The sequence below is a fragment of the Acomys minous genome (genome assembly GCF_964271855.1).
Source record: "Acomys minous genome assembly, chromosome: 12".
Lineage (NCBI taxonomy): Eukaryota > Metazoa > Chordata > Mammalia > Rodentia > Muridae > Acomys > Acomys minous.
In genome coordinates this window covers 99,910,458-99,927,005 of record NC_140493.1, presented here as the reverse complement: position 1 = coordinate 99,927,005, position 16,548 = coordinate 99,910,458, and the positions used below count along the sequence as shown (strand labels likewise).

The window sequence follows — 16,548 nt, the reverse complement described above, 5'->3', positions numbered from 1 at the left end:
AGCTCTTATTTTTCAGAGGAGCAGCACAGGCCCCATGGTGGGTTTCCCAGATCCCTCATTTTGTGGCCAAATAAGTCTGGGGAAATAGGGAACAAGTGAAAAGAAGCTGGTTTGTCAGCCATGCAATGAAGTTCTTCAAAACCAAGACACAGTGCCTCCTGGTGCCTACAATATCCCCTACAACTATTGCCCTCACCATATTGTGTAGGGAATGACTTGGCACTTCACTTTCCCATTCCTTGTCAAAGTCAATATGGTTCCACACTCCACTGCCTGGCAGGCCACTCACTGCCTTTACAACACCTCAGAGTGCCGGCATGCTGCCCATCCGCTAGCTCTCCCACCATCAGCTGCTAGGATAGGGCTGTTGTCATGGGATCAGGGCCACAATGGCCCCTTCCAAACAAACCGTTCTAACACTCTTTCCCCTGACACCCAGCAGTGAGCTCAACATCACAAAAGAAAGTTTCGGATGCTTTTCAGGTGTCACGGCACCCACCTATGCTTAGGTCTCCGCCAAGGTATGACATGGGTAGGGCCCTCGGGACACCACCCAGGCCCTGTGCTTGGTGGATCCTGCCAAGGAAATACTGCACTTTTTCAAAGTCTCTAACTTGCTAACTCCAAATTGCCCACAACATGGGAATCTTGAGGCAGGGATGCTATAGGTTCAACCCTTGTCCTTGTCACACTAGGCTTGCATCTTTTAGAGGTGGCTCTCCCTGCCTTCTTCTGGGCTTAGGTCACATTCTGAAGGAACTTTCTCTCTCTCTCTCTCTCTCTCTCTCTCTCTATATATATATATATATATATATATATATATATATATATAATTTTTTTCATTTCTGTAACAAAGTGCATGACAAAAGCAACTAAAGGGAGTTTGTCTTAGCTCGCCGTTTGGGGGTAGAGAGTCCATTGAGGTAGTGAAATCGTGGTGGTGGGAACGTGTGACAGCTGCTCACGCTGTGCCTGCAGGAAGAAGAGAGAGGTGAATGTGCACGCTGTGTCTGCGGGGGGGGGGGGGGGGGAGGTGAAAGTGCCCACTCAGCTCCCTTTTCATTAACTTTAGAACCTTGCCCCATAAACACTGCTGTCCACGTTCAGAATGGGACTTCACCTTTCACTTAAACTTTTCTGGAAACATCCTCATGGTGTACCCAGAGGTGTGTTTCCACAGCAACTCTAAGTCTAATCGGGCTGGCATCATAGTCTCTCACGGCAGATGCCACATCTCAATGCTCTCCCCTGTTAACTTGGCACAGTGTTTTTCAGATGTCAGCAGGCAGACAAACTCACTGGGTCCTCTTCAAATGCAGATTCTGGTTTAGCTACAATTCTCATCACTGTTACAAAACACCCGGTAGAAGCATCTTTAATGGATGAAAGATTTATTTGGTTCTAGTCCATCCATCCATAATAGGAAGGAAGGCATGGAGTTTGTGGCAGTGGAAGGGATGGGAAGAGCCTTCTCGCATCTTGGTGAGCAAGAACCAGAGGCAGCTATCATTTCGTGGGCTGTTCCCACCCAGGGTCCTCCCGCTGCCAGCTGGACCACGGTCCCAAAGGCTTCATAACTCCTCCAAAGCAGCACTCTTAGCTAGGACCCAAGTATTCAAAAACGCAGGCCTATGGGGATTACTCCAGACCTAACCCACAACAGAGCATCGGAGGGTTCAGACTCCACCTTTCGGACCAGCTCCCTAGTGCTGCTGATGCTGCTGGACCACGGACAACACTTGGAATGGCAAAGACTGATTTGTCTCAACTTCAGCTTCACGTTAGAATCCCTGCCTTTTCTACGCCATCACTCAGCTTCCAGGATCAGGATCCCTGTCAAGAATAAGGGATTCTTAGGCACTCCTGGGTGAGTCTCGGTTGCAGCCATGGCTCTGTGGGGCTAGCATCTGCTCTGCTCTACTCTCCGCTACTTTCCCACTCTAAGCCCATTCACAACTCACCTTGTGGACTCTCAGCTTTTTCTCTGGCTACTTCAGAGCTGGCTCCTGACAGTGAAGAGCTCTAGGCAGGGAGCTGCCATTCCATATCCGTTCAGGTAGATTTGGGAGGCCTCTTGAAGTTGACCTTTGGCCTGGCTGCTTTACATGTGCTGACCCTGCCTTCTATTGGATCAGAGTCAGTCCCAAGAGGAAGATTTTCCCCAAGCAGCCTTCTCTGCCCCCAAGGCTGCTGCCCTCTCTCCTGCTTCTGGAGCATGCTGTCAGGCAGCAGGTGACCCCTGGAGTCTCTGACAACTCAGAGGAACCGGTCCAGGAGAGCTCAGTCCCCCACTTCTTCCTGTCTGGTGTCTCAGCCATGGACCTCAATGGGTTGCATTGGACTGCTCTGGGCACCATTGTTCTAGATAGGCAGTTCTTCAAGGGCAAGGGCAGAATGTTCATCTTTGTGTCTCCCACATCTGACAGGATAAATGGATGGATGGATGGATGGATGGATGGATAGATGGGTGGGTGGATGGATGAATAGATTAACGCATGGATGCATGAGAAGGTGGACAAATGGGTGGATGCAGGGATGCATGGATACATAGGTGGAGTGGATGGATGGTTGGATGGATGATGGATGGATGATGGACGGACAAATGAGTAGATGAAAGATGGACGGACAAATGAGTAGATGAATAGATGGATGGACAAATGAGTGGATAGATAGGTAGATGATGGATGGATGGTCATGTGTAGTAAGGAGAACTCAGAAGACAAGGAAATAGATACAGTAGCCTTAGGAGGAAGCTCTGAGCTCCTGAAGGGCAGAGGGAGAGGATCACCCTTAAGTAAAGATGATCTGGAAACCAGCAACCGATCTTGTTGCTCTTATTGATCCACTGACCCAGAACACACTGACTTCAGTTACTGCTCTCCACTCCGGCTCACACTCTCTCCCTGTCTCCATAGCCCATCCTGCCCCTGCGAGACAGCGCTGCTGGCTGCCCAGTGATTGTCCAGGAAGATGAGCGCCTGTGGGAGGAAGGCCCTGACCCTGCTGAGCAGCGTCTTTGCTGTCTGCGGCCTGGGCCTGCTGGGCATTGCAGTCAGCACCGACTACTGGCTATACCTGGAGGAGGGCATCATTCTTCCCCAGAACCAGAGCACGGAGGTCAAGATGTCCCTGCACTCGGGCCTCTGGCGGGTCTGCTTCCTCGCTGGTAAGGACAGTCCTGCCCCTAAGGGGCTTTCTCTCTACTTAGAGACACCCAGGAGGTGCCAGTAGACAGTTCACCACAGACCAACTCCACTGACTCTGAGCAGTGCTGCAAGCAGCCACCAGCCTACAGACCCAAGCTCAGAGCCTGATTCACAACGTCCTCCTGGGAAAGCTCTCTCAGGTCCCCGGGCCTTGCTTCCCTCCTAAAAGATGCATGCAAGGTCTGGCTTTCCCACACTCTACCTTCCAGCGCTGAATGACACCTCACAGACCTAAATTGCTCTTGCAGGCCTTTCTTTCGTTAGCTCCTCAAGTTATTGATCGCACATAATCTTCCCAATGGCATTGCAAGGCAGACTTATTATTGCCACTTTACAAACGGGGAAGGGAAGATTCTGGCAGGTTAAGCGTATCTGGACTCTTACTTCACTGACACCCGCAAGGTTAAGAAACAGGAAATGTTCGTTCGGCGGCTTCCTGTTCCTCTAGGAGATGGCTACATGGAGAAAACACCAAATGTGGGCCCTTCTGAGTCCTGTGGGAGGAGGCAGAATTTGATCCTCCTGTTGTGGACTTCCAGCTCACTGGGGGTTCTCTGGAACCCAGTGAGTTGCTACACCAGGAACGCTGTCCTTGAGGCCTTTATCACAGCCTAGCTCCACCCTACACAGGAGTAGTATCCCCATGTCCTGCGAGACCCGTGTAAGGTGTGCTGGCCGGCATAGCCACAGTTTGGTCCCTGAGCTTCTTCTGTGGGATCCTGGAATGGAGTGTGTGTGTGTGTGTGTGTGTGAGAGAGAGAGAGAGAGAGAGAGAGAGAGAGAGTGTGTGTGTGTGTGTGTGTGAAGAGACCCAGCTTGGTCCCCACTCAGCGTTTTCTCCCATCTTCAAGCTAGGGCTTTCACGGATAGGCTAGAGGTTGAGTGGGGGCTGGGGGGGGGTGACTAGCAGAAAGGACACCTCTGTCCCCAGCCTGACTACCTTGACACTTTGTCAAGCCTGCTTTAGGATCAGCATCCAACCCTGACCTCATCTCTCCCTGTTCCAGATTCTGTGACATCCATCTCTGCTTAACCTGAAGCAGAGTCTGAGGCCACCAGGGTCTGATTGCCAAGGCTTGGGGTGGGGGTTAGGGGACAGTTGTTTCACTCATGCGTCTGAGACAGACACGCACCATCATCAGTCAAAAGCAACAGACGGCAGCAGATGCTTGCTGGGCATCGAGCTCCTAGTGCTGACCTCTTCCGTCCCATGCTTCGGTCCTCACTCCAGAAAGAAAGTGACGTCAAGACATGTTCCCTACTCCCACCTGGGGCCACCAGCCAGGGAGGAAAGCTTCCCTGGAGTTTTTATCCAGCCCAGGTGCAGAGACATAGCCCCGGAGATCCAGGAAGCTTTAGGAATGTACTAACCTCAAATCCATGTTGGAGCGGGACCTGACAGTAGCGGTAATTTCTTGTCTCCACAGGTGAGGAGCGAGGACGTTGTTTCACCATAGAATATGTGATGCCCATGAACTCCCAGATGACGTCAGAATCCACAGTCAATGTGCTAAGTAGGTGCCTAGAACACTCTAACCTGGGCTACTACTGGTGGGGCAGAGAGAGCCAGGCAAAGGGAAAACTCAGACACTCAGAATCTTCTCAAGAGCTAGTGCCCTTGGCCTTAGCTGCTTAGACTGGTCTAATTAATCAGAGCTCATGCTGCAGATTTGTTTTTCCACATGAAGGTAGGTTGCTGGAGCCTCCATGTCTCTGACCTCAGGAAGCGGCAGAGCACTCACTCCCAGACTGTAGCAAGACTGACATTGTGACCTTGACCTCATCAGAGTTGCTTCGAACCCTCAGCATGAACTTGCAATGTTACAATACAACCCATACCCCTGGTCTGTTAGCAGAGTCCATTCCAGGACCCTCTGGGTATAAACATCCATGAATGCATCTGTTATGCAAAATGGTTTAACACTTGATGTGCATATAACCAACACACTTGCGGCCGCGGGCTTCAGTCATCTCTAAATAATGGCTCATGTCTACTCCAGTGTGAACGACTAAACTCAGTGTCCAGCCCCTTCCTTCCTCATAGGTCAGGCTTATGTCACACGGACCCAAACCCAATTTCCTAATCAATGTGGTTGCTCTTTGCTGCCTCCATCCCAAGTCACGTGTTCGCATAAACTCAGGTGTTCTCAGGAGCCCACATGAATAACAGACACACCCTATGGGAAATCTAGGGGGTTAGGTCACCTCTCAGGAAACAGAGACAAAGAGCAAATTTTTTTTATTATGCAGTAGAGCTTCCCACGTGATTATGAATTAAAGAAAGAGGCCAGTGCCAGTCCCTGGTAACACTCAGAGCGTGCCCCGTACCCTTGGAAATGACGGATGTCTCTCAAAGATGAGGCAAGATGACATGACCAGGCACCTCAAGGCTCTCCTACAGACGGGTGGGGTAGATTCCTGGGAGGGGAGCTTATGCCTGAAGAAGAGACAAATCTGTGAACATGTTGGCAGTTGAGGTCAGACCTTCCCGCCTTGCCTTGGGGACAGAAAAAAAAAAAAAAGCTCGGCCAGCAATAGGAAGCCGCAGGCCACAAGTGTGGTAGACACTGCAGGAACACACTTCTTGGAATGAGGCAGAGTAAGGAAGGTCACTGTAGCCTGACAGGCTGTCCCCCTCTGCCCCCTGCATCAGAGATGATTCGCTCAGCCACCCCGTTCCCACTGGTCAGCCTCTTCTTCATGTTCATCGGCTTCATCCTGAGCAACATCGGGCACATCCGCCCCCACCGGACCATACTGGCCTTTGTCTCTGGAATCTTCTTCATCCTCTCAGGTAAGTTGTGTTGTCGTATCTCCACGTTTTTGTATTTTTAACTCCTGAGAAATTCTGCTTCAGGAGATCTCACAACTGTGAGTCAACGCTGGACATAGCATGGTGGAGCCAGTCACCTGAGCTGAACTGAGTCAGGCCATAAGGAGACTTCTGATGTCCTTAAGGCCACCCGTGAGCTTCCAAAACAGCATGTGAGACTTTAGAGTTGGAGTGGCCTGCTGGGCTCATCCTTGGCAGAGCTGGGATGTCCCTCACAATACACACCGCCACACTTGCTCTCTAGCTCCCGCAGACCAGTATTCCTTCCTGTGTCTCAAGGGGCTAGTTTATCTTTGGGTATGGCTGTGGAAAATAAATACATCAGCCTTTGGAATAGTGGTTCCTTCACTCCTAATCCTCAGCTACTCTCAGAGATTCCTTGCTTACATGATCTAGCCACACCCATGTCCTGAGCTCACTAGACTCCTTCAACATAGGAGTAGCACACCTTTCATGGAGTAGCACACCCTTCATGGAGTAGCACACCCTTCATGGAGTAGCACCAGGTTGTACTTTCATTTGTTCATCCATCCATCCATTCCTTCCTTCCTTCACTCATTCAGTCAGCCAGTTAGAGTGAAAAGGACTGTGATAGAGGCCACGAGGAACTACCAAAGAGACCAAGAAGAGCGGCCAAAATTCAGAACAAGGCAGTGGTCAGGAAAAACTGAAGACATTGACCTAAACAGTGAATAGGAACTAGGCAAAGAAATTAGGTTTAGAGAGAGGAAAAGGGCCTAGAGAGAAGAAAGATCTTGAAGTCGGGGGGGCTATCATGGAGTCTCTGGGGGCTGAGGAACTGTGTGGAGATGTGAAACTGCAGAGCCACCTGAGTTGGCTGAAGATGGGGAACTTCATGAGATGCCTTTAGAGGATTTTTGAGCCAAGTAACGATATCATATTTGGATGCTAGAACACATGCTGTTGGGAGCAGCGTGAGGAAGGGAAATGAGACAGGAGCCAGGGAAGCTAGGGCAGGTGCAGCTATAGGAATTACAGGAGATGGGCAATAGTGGCACAGACTAAGATGATGCTGCAACAGAAAGCGGGGGAAGGGTCCGTGTGGCATTCAGAAAGTAAACTCAACAGGACCAGGACCAGGCTCTCAACAGAGGCATCAGGGATGAGCGCTGTTTCTTCCTTGGGTGTGGAGTGGGTGGCATTCATATCCATGATTTAGGAATCATAGGCAGGAACAGCTTTGTACAAAGGGGCTAAGATTAGTGTGGGAAGCACTGAGTTTGAGGTACCTAGAAAGCTGCCAGACATCAGGGTCTGGGGCTCATAGAGTTACCTGAATCAAAGACTAAGATCTGAGAGCTGTCAGCTTAGAGGACTGCTGTACCCAGATGGTGAGATCCCAAAAAAGACCACCAGGACTCAATACCAATGCAATGCACACAAGGACCTTTAATTTTTCAACTCGAGTCGGGCTCTGATGGTCACCAACACAGTGGTATCCAGAAAAAGCCTTGAACTCTGAGCTGAGGGTAAATTTATAGGTTCCTATCCCTCCCAGTGCCCCAAGCAAGGGAGTTCCAACCTGGCAAGTGCGTATTGGTTGAGATACAAAGGGGATACTGTGCTTTAAAGTGCTCTCTCTCTCTCTCTCTCTCTCTCTCTCTCTCTCTCTCTCTCTCTCTCTCTCTCTCTCTCTGGGCTGGTTTCCTAGCAACCTTATCTCCTGTGAGTGGAAAGGAATGCAACAAGACTCCTTGCTGGTTCTTTCCTGCCGCTAGCTAGATTATCTCCTGTAGGCCTGTTTCTTAACCTTTGCCCTGGTAACCCTGAAATCCAATTTTAGTTCTTCCGGTATTTCAGGATGAAGCAGAGGCCATGGTGAGATGAGATTACACATGGGAAGTATATGAGAAGGCAAAGGAATGTGGTGACTTAAATGGGTTCCTTCTCCCAGGCGGCCTCACGGAGACCTTATCTCTAGAAGATAATTGGCTTTCAGGGCATGCATTTCAAACAGTCTGAATTGGTTGGCTGGAGAAAAGAGGTCTAGGAGTTGATGCTCAGGCAGAAGGTGGTTTGAATGGAATGGAGAGATACAACGGATGCATGAATGGATGGGTGGGTGGATGGATAGATGGATGGGTGGATGGATAGATGGATGGATGGATGGGTGGGTGAGTGGATGGATAGATGGATGGATGGATGGATGGATGGATGAGTGGATGGATAGATGGATGGATGGATGGATGAGTGGATGGATAGATGGATGGATGGATGGGTGGGTGGATGGAAATGTTGGTGAACAGATAAAAGACAATAAAGAAAGAATGATTCTCTGGCATAGGCTTCCTTATTGCCAACTGGCTTCCCAGACCTTTAGGATATTTTCTCCATTTCCCTGTCATCATAACCTTTGAGCCAGGAGGCAGTAAGAACCATTCTTCTTTGTTCTTTCCTCACACACACACACTCCTCTGCCCATCCATTTTTGCTCTGCCCACCTAGTTCACCCCTCCACTCTTTCAGCCCATGTAATGAGTCCAGTAACACCTGCAGTACCATCAGCCCCACATCTGTGTGGCGGTAATCCACCTGGCCAGGGTGGGACAAACGCAGGGCCAGGATACTCACTTGTCCTTGGGTGAAAGCCACAGCAGCCAAGATATCTGGAGATCAGGATGTCTGAGGTTCATGAAAGTGGGTGAGTCACTGGATCACAAACCTCGGACAGGTGCAGCAGCTTCATGATAAAGAGGGACATTTGGGGACAGCAGTGACTCACACTTGAGTTAAATACCGAGGAAGGCTTGAATCACACCTGTCTCCCTCTAGCACCCGTCCTTGGAGAGGCCCCAGTTTCACAAAACAATGTGAACGGAATGAAACCTCAACAGCCCAATGTAGAGTAATTAATTATGTCTTGACTCAATTACACTCACTAATTGATGACACTGCTGCCTGAGGCAGTCATGTGCACAATGGCGGTTGGAGATCAGGGGGCCCAGTGGCTTCCTGATTCAGTGCTGGCCAGGGTCCAAACAAAGTTCCTGGCTGAAGATCTCAGAGAGGTCGCACTGGGTGACCAGGTCATCTGCATAGACCCCAGGCTATACTGGCAGAGTCCAGAGAGATATATACTACCCACTGCTGAAGACATTAGAAGCTCTGCTGGTGAGCCTTATTTTGGTCCTCACATTAATAAAAAACCCTCTTGGTAGCTCAGGGTTCACACCCCACAGTCACATGAGAGCTTTTAGGACACTATAGTAACAGGACCTCAGGGCAGGCCCAGTGAACAGAGATACCCAGGAGGCTATGTGTGACAGGGCTGGGTTAATCCATCACTAGGCTTGTGTCTTGGCTCAGGAGAGTGGTTGGACAGGGAGGTTTTCTACGTGGATCTATTCACTACCTAGAAGATGCTGGTGTAGACAGAGTCATCAGGGGGCAAGCTCATGCTCACCTTTGAACTCCAAAGTGAAGGCGTTGTTCTCACTGGGTACCATAGTGGCCAACTCCCTAGACTTCCAGGCTGAATGGACCCTTCCCTCCCCTCTCCTCACACAGGCCTCTCTCTTGTGGTGGGCCTGGTGCTCTACATCTCCAGCATCAATGATGAGATGCTCAACAGAACCAAGGATGCCGAGACCTATTTCAACTACAAATACGGATGGTCATTTGCCTTTGCAGCCATCTCCTTCCTTTTAACCGAGGTAACCCGCCCCATACTGCCCTGTGTCAGGTTGGTACTGCCCTACCTGGACGGGAGGAGGGAAACATCCCACAGCATCCTGGACCACCCACCCACTCTGCTACTCTTCCCCAAAACGTACCTCTTCCTGACTTTCCTGGATCTCTTCTATCCTGACGGGTCCCAGGGCCCACTCCTGTCCACACATGCACTGGCCATCCCACTGGAAAGCCCCATGGCTGTGTCCCATGAAGACACAGCGGGGGCAGTACAACAAGGCCCCTGCCAGTGAGCTCTCCTCTGCTTCTCTCTCACTGTAGAGTGCTGGAGTGATGTCTGTGTACCTGTTCATGAAGAGGTATACTGCTGAGGACATGTACAGACCCCACCCAGGCTTCTACCGGCCACGGCTGAGCAACTGTTCCGATTACTCTGGCCAGTTTCTGCACCCAGATGCCTGGATCCGTGGCCGCAGCCCCTCGGACATCTCCAGCGATGCCTCCCTACAGATGAACAGCAACTACCCAGCTTTGCTCAAGTGCCCAGACTACGACCAGATGTCATCATCTCCCTGCTGAGCTCTAGCCTCCTCTCCACCTAAACTTTGGGTGGCTGGACAGCCTTTCCCCTTTCCCTTTCAGCCAAGGCCCAGGCCATTCCCTACTTAGCTGTTGTTACTTGACCACATCCTACCCCTGCTCCCAGAGTAATTCATCCTTCAGTGGGCATCAGAGCCTGGAGTTCAGAGGCATGCTGATTGGCTGAGAGCGTGAGTGACGTCCTGCCTCCAGAGTGCCAATCATAGCCATGGGCTCCTGGGAAGCCAGCAGCACCCCGTGCTGTGCTGTGGCGGAAGATGCCTATATTCTAGCTGTGTTTTGTTCCTGCACTTCCGGGTCAGCCAAGGCCAGGCTGGCGTTGCCGAGTTTCTGATACAGACAAAGCCAGACTTGAGTGCTTGCCAACAGGCCTGGCTCTCCATCCATGATCTGGGCTGTGAAACCAAAAGGTGACTCTGCCCCAGTGGGGCTGGCTGGCTCAGAACTCTCAAACAGACAGATCCTTTCATGTTGTTGGCCTCCCTTCACAAAACGTATCTCTCTGTGTAACACTGCCCTCAAGGCTCTGGACCAGTCCCGACGCTCACCGTTCCAGAACACAGTTGCCCTGGTCAGGGACTAAGGTAAGTATTCAGCGGTGCCAATGACGTCACAAAGGTGTTAATGGCTGAAGATGTCTTAATACACATGGCCCTTTGATAAGCTGTTTCATGGGGGCTTTTGATGCCTTAACCCGAAAAAGTGACTGATGATGAAAACTCAAGAGTTTGACAGTTGTGTGTTCAGAGCGCCAAGCGCTGTGTCCAACCCTGGGGACATTGTCCCTGACTTCAAGGACCATATTTCCATCTTAGGCTCTGAGATCTAATCCTGTAGACAGGTGTGTGTACCACCTAAGGATACTGTAGTTGTGAGGCAGATTTGGTGACACAGTGCGTTTTGAGCCCAAACAATCCAGATTCCAGATGATCCAGCTGCCTTGCCAAGGATGCCCGTGAACATTTGGGGGTTGCCAACTTAATCCTAATATGGAGAAGCATCTGCTTCCCAGTTACATGACATATGAGGGCAAATTGCATGCCTCCAGAAGGCCAGACAACGTGACAACTGCCTTCCTGCTGGGGAAGCTGAGCTGGGAGGCTGCAAGTGCTTCCAGGGAGGCTGCAAATGCTTCCGAGAAGTCTGTAATTAGAGTTCTCCAGATGTCAGCTCAGCCAGGCCATTGTTCATGCTGAGGCTTTTGAGAGACGAGCCAATGCAGCTTTCTCTGTGCTGTGTCTTTTTGCTGTGCCCACTTTTGCCCGCGCTCTCTTTTAAGATGCCAAACATCCCTGAACATACAAAGCCACAGTGGGTAACTTGCAAGCTCTGGCAAGCGGCACAGAAAACAACACAGCTGGTGGCCACAGAAGGACACTGCGTCAGTCAGCTTGGAAGAGGCCATAAGTCCAAGATGAGTTGTCAGATGACCGATCTCCAAGGAGTCCGCTCCTGCCTTACAGACGGCCACCATCTTGTTGTGTGCCCATGTGCCCATGTGCCCCTGAGACTTTTATTTATTTATTTATCTTGGTATATCCAATTTACCTCTTGAAGGGATGCCAGGGGCTGAGGGTATAACTCAGTTGGCAGAGTGCTTGTCTAACACGCATGGGGCCCTGGAATTGGCCCCGACACTACATAATCCAGATGTGTCAATACACATCTGTAATCCTGACACATGGGATGTAGAGGCAGGAAGATCAGAAGTTCAGAGTCACTCTTACCTACTTAGCTAGTTTGGGGCCAACTTGGGCTACATGAGACTGTGTTTCAAAAAAAAAAAAAGGTAAAGATATCAAGTACGGATTAGCGCTCATTCCAGTAAATTCAATGATCACTATTAATAGAATCATCTAAGCAACTGTGTACAAAATACTCACATTGTGAATTACTGGAGAGAGTGGGATCTCAGGGCACAAATTTGGGAGAGGGCACAGCTCAGCCCCTAATGTGCTGATTCCTCCATGGGTTTCACAGACAGTAGAAGGAAAAGAGAAGAGTTTCTTTCTTTCTTTCTTTCTTTCTTTTTTCTTTTTCTTTTTCTTTTTTTTTTTTTTTTTTTTTTTTTTTTTTTTTTTTTATCTCTCGGTTCAGTCACTGACTGACTCACTGCGGATCCTTGGGCAACCCATTCTATTCTGAGAAGCGCAGCTGAAATGGTTTCCACGACCACTTCCACACCCACACCTCCCACGATTCGGTCCACGTTGCTCTTGTCTGCCAGTTTCCGTATCTGCCTGTGAACTGAGAGTGACTGGCAGCCCCCCACCCCTCCGTCAGCACCTCCCAATGAGCACCGAGTCGTTTTCACTGCTGTTTGCCGGAGTCTGTTTGGAGACGGCTGAGTGGCATTTTCAAGCTGGACAAGTGTTTAGATGTGCTTGACTCCAATTTTTGTCAATATTATTTAACATCTGTGATGCACTTTTCTCTCTCTAAAACACTTCTCTGTCGCTGCCAGGCTTGTTCTTTGTATACATGGGGAGAAAAAACAGAGTCTACTCCTATCAGCAAGCTGACCATTGACCATGGTATTGGGAGAGTGAGCCATCCTTAGCCTAAGGCTGGGCTGTCAAGTCAAAGGGGGCATTCCCACCCTGGAATGGGCCATGTGCACTGACCTCACAATGGGTCTGGTCCCTTGCTTTTCCCATGACGGGATGGATGAATGTATCAACACCACACCACCATCATAATTTCTTGTCCACCTATAAACCGATTTCAGAAACTACTCATAATCTTTCTTGATCAAAATATTTGTATCACATATGCAAGTGTATAAACCCATCTCTTGCCATTTCTTGCTTGTTCTTTCTGGGGTTGACTTTATCCTTGGGTTGGCAGCAAGAGGGTGGCAGAAAGTACCATATGGAAGATACCACAGCTCCAGCAGCGGTACGGGGTACCCTTTCTTTTGTCCTCCCTAGAGACAAAGACAACAAGTGTCCCCAGTAGCACTCACCTCACATCCCACTGGCCAATTCTGGGTCACATACCCACTCCTGAGCCACTTTCTGGCCAGGGGAATAGGATGTCAATCTATTGCTATCCCTCAAAACTTAAGGTGACAGGAGTCATGTCACAAATATTTGAGGGGGTGACTGAGCCTCAGAAAGGTGGTTCTTGCTCAGGGTCTCCCAGGAAGTTAACTTGAGCAGTGGATGTTGTTATTTTAGGCTTGCTTGTTAACTAGTCTGGCCACTGAGATCCACTGGCAGGTGGTAGTTGAGGTTGTTGGCTGAAACACCCATGTACAAATGAGAGTTCCTCACAGCCTGACAGCTGGGAGGCTAAGAAGGAATATCCCACGAGATGGGCAGGTGCCATATTGCTGGTTTTGAAGAAGCCTTGGAAGTGGCCCAAAGTCACCATCAAACCACCCAGATTTAAGTGCAGGGACACGGAGCCTACTACATGAGAGGCGAGAAAGCAACTTTCCATTGTAGCACAAGTTGGTGTCTACTGCAGTGACCACCTTGGAAATAAAACATACCATGTCATGATTGGTTTTGCCCATGGTCTCCCAGCCCCAAGATCCAGATGCTATTCCTGGTTGTGGGCTGGGTCTCTAACCAACTTTCAGATTGTGTCAAAGCCATGACATACTCTAGGCTTCAAGGATGGAGTTCTAAATATCTGGATTTTTTAAGCTCCCCCCTTCACCTCCCCCCCCCCAGAGAGTTCTGACCACAGGGTCAAGAACTTGAGCCTGGATCTGTTGGAATTTACCACCAGAAATGGGGATAGAACTATCTTCTCACAGTCCAGTTCGGGATTACTGGCTTCTTACAAAATGCAGGAAAGAAAGGATAAAAGAGTGCTAGGTGGGCCACCAAGGAGGCCAAAGGACCCAGTAGCATCCTTGCTCCCTCACTGCCTTCACTGGCCTCACTTGCTCAGACGGGCTGTGCCTGTGGGCAAGGTGTCAAGTTCAAGCCCAGGACTTTGGCTCCAGAGCCATCCCTCAAGCTGACCTTCATTAGGATGCAACAGCAGCTTGCCCTTGAGGACCAGCATGGCAAGAGCTAGGCATTCCGGAGCCAAGATGCTCTTCTTCCTGTGGCCAGGGCCAAGAATGGACACCAAGTCCTGGGGAGGGCCAGCAGACCTTCCAAAGTGACCTTGTAGTCTCAGAGCTCCAACTGTAGAACCTCAGCCAGTCTTCACTGCTGCCTTATGAATAATTCATTTTGCGTCCATCCATTATGAATTAACCAGGCTTGAGGGCTTCGGGGCCATAAAGAGACCGTGCATCACCATGTCCAGAATAAACACAGCTTCAGTCGAATGTTATTTTAAATCCACCCACACTCATATATCTCCCAACCATTTCTGATTCAGTACAGCCAGTAAGAGAATGTTCTATAATCTACTGTTTTCCAAACTCAATCATGAGGGCTGACAAGATGGCTCGGTGGTAAAGAGCAGTCGCTGCTCTTGCAGAAGACCTGGGTTTCCTACCCAGCACCAAACAAAGTCTTGGCTCACTCTGGTCTGTAACTTAAGTTCCAGAGGATGCAATGCCCTCTACTGGTCTCCATGGGTACTGCTCACACATAGTGCGGTTCCAGACAAAACACTCAAACATATCAAATAAATATAAGTACATATTTACTTAAAAATCCAAACACAGCCAAAATGGTAAAACAAAACAAAAAACCCAGCCTCCTCAGATTAAGTTGTCCTGTATTAAGAAAATGATGGAGGCTAAATTAAGTCTGCCCTATGAGAGATTCCAGGTGAGTGTCATCTATGAAATCCACAGAAAGTCTCGATGCTCTCACTATCAAGGTCAGCTCGCAGGCTTGGCATTCACCCCATAAAGGGTGACAGGAGTCATGTCACAAACATTTGAGCAGGTGGCTGGGCCTCAGAAAAGTGGTTCTTGTTCAAAATCTCTGGGGAAGTTGAGCTTTAATTGTGTGAGGTTGAATTTTGTGAACTCAAATACAAGCTCCTGTGAGTGTCAGTTAAGACCCCGTGACTTCAGCGTCCATGCCCACAGGTGGACATCATCAGACTCGATCATCAGCATCCTCCTAAAGCCTTCACCAAAGTGTGTACTGCATGGTAGGTTTTCGTCAGCATGCTCACATTTAGCCCTCTTCATCCTATGCATGGAAGGATCCTGAGGCCTAAGGACGTCTCTAGACAGATTTAGAAACTTGGTGGCTGGGGAGACAGCTCAATCACGTGCTTGTTGATCAAGCATGAAGACCCAAGCATGATCCCCAAAACTCACACAAGAAGCCAGACCTGGTGGCACATGTCTGTAACCCTAGAACTGGGAAGGCAGAGGTAGAAGGATCCCTTGGGCTTGCTGGGTAGCCGAGCATTCTAACTACCTTGGTGCTCCCTAATGTAGAAGAGTTATTAATATGATATAAATCACAAATTTGGTAAGGCGGCAGTTTATCTTTAGCCCAGCTATTTACCCAAGTAATGACACATGGAAACTATGATTTATTTAATTAGCCTAGAGCATAATACTGAGCAATAATTACTCCATCCTAAACCTCCAAGCTGATCTGGCTTCCCCCCAGCCAAATTTCCCAGTCACTCTTGCATTTTAATCATCTCATAACTCCAGTTTATTTCTCCTGATGCTTCTTGGTCCTCTCCTCATGCCTCACTCTCCTACTTCTCTCTCTCTCTCTCTCTCTCTCTCTCTCTCTCTCTCTCTCTCTCTCTCTCTCTGTCTGTCTGTCTCTCTCCCCACCCTTCCCTGCACTAGGATGTCCCACCCTATTCTCTGTGTTGCTCAGTATTGACTGGTTGGTATTTTTATTAGCAGAACAAAGAACAAGTGGTGGGCATGTTTACACAAACTTGAAGTAGGAGATTCTTAGAGTAGACATTATAATGCCACATCCAGACTGAAACCAGATAGTGGGAGAGAGAAATCAGCATTTGATTGAACAAGGGTAAACTGTACACAGTCCACAAAAACATTACGCCAACACCCCAGGTTCAGTCAGAGATCCGGTCTCAAAAAAGTAAGGTTGTGGAGTCTGACTACATAAGACACTGGACATAGAGACCTCTGATCTACACACATACACACACACACACACACACACACACACACACACACACACACACCAGGAGGTGAGATGTTTATAGACTTATTCAAAGCTGATAATAATTGCAAGACTCTGCAAGTTTTATTTCTATTTGTTTATTTAAAGAATATATAAAGACATCAAGTATGGATTAGAGATCTTGACAATAAATTCAATCACTATTAATATAATC

General features: G+C 49.1%; 1 protein-coding gene across 5 annotated transcripts in view; it reads left to right on the top strand.

Annotated features, from left to right (window-relative positions):
- CACNG5 (calcium voltage-gated channel auxiliary subunit gamma 5) overlaps positions 1–16,319 on the top strand; it is a 47,721-nt gene extending 31,402 nt beyond the window's left edge. For 3 of the 5 annotated variants that reach the window (XM_084751148.1, XM_084751147.1, XM_084751149.1), the window contains 5 exons: positions 2,916–3,166; positions 4,634–4,720; positions 5,860–6,000; positions 9,568–9,713; positions 10,012–13,090. In XM_084751148.1, the coding sequence (XP_084607274.1) occupies positions 2,971–3,166; positions 4,634–4,720; positions 5,860–6,000; positions 9,568–9,713; positions 10,012–10,269 (828 nt within the window). In that variant the 5' untranslated portion in view covers positions 2,916–2,970 and the 3' untranslated portion in view covers positions 10,270–13,090. Of the gene's footprint in view, positions 1–2,915; positions 3,167–4,633; positions 4,721–5,859; positions 6,001–9,567; positions 9,714–10,011; positions 13,091–16,027 lie in introns of those variants that run through there. The other 2 variants (XR_014773334.1, XM_084751150.1) reach the window with 2 other exon arrangements.
- Positions 16,320–16,548: the final 229 nt, after the last annotated feature.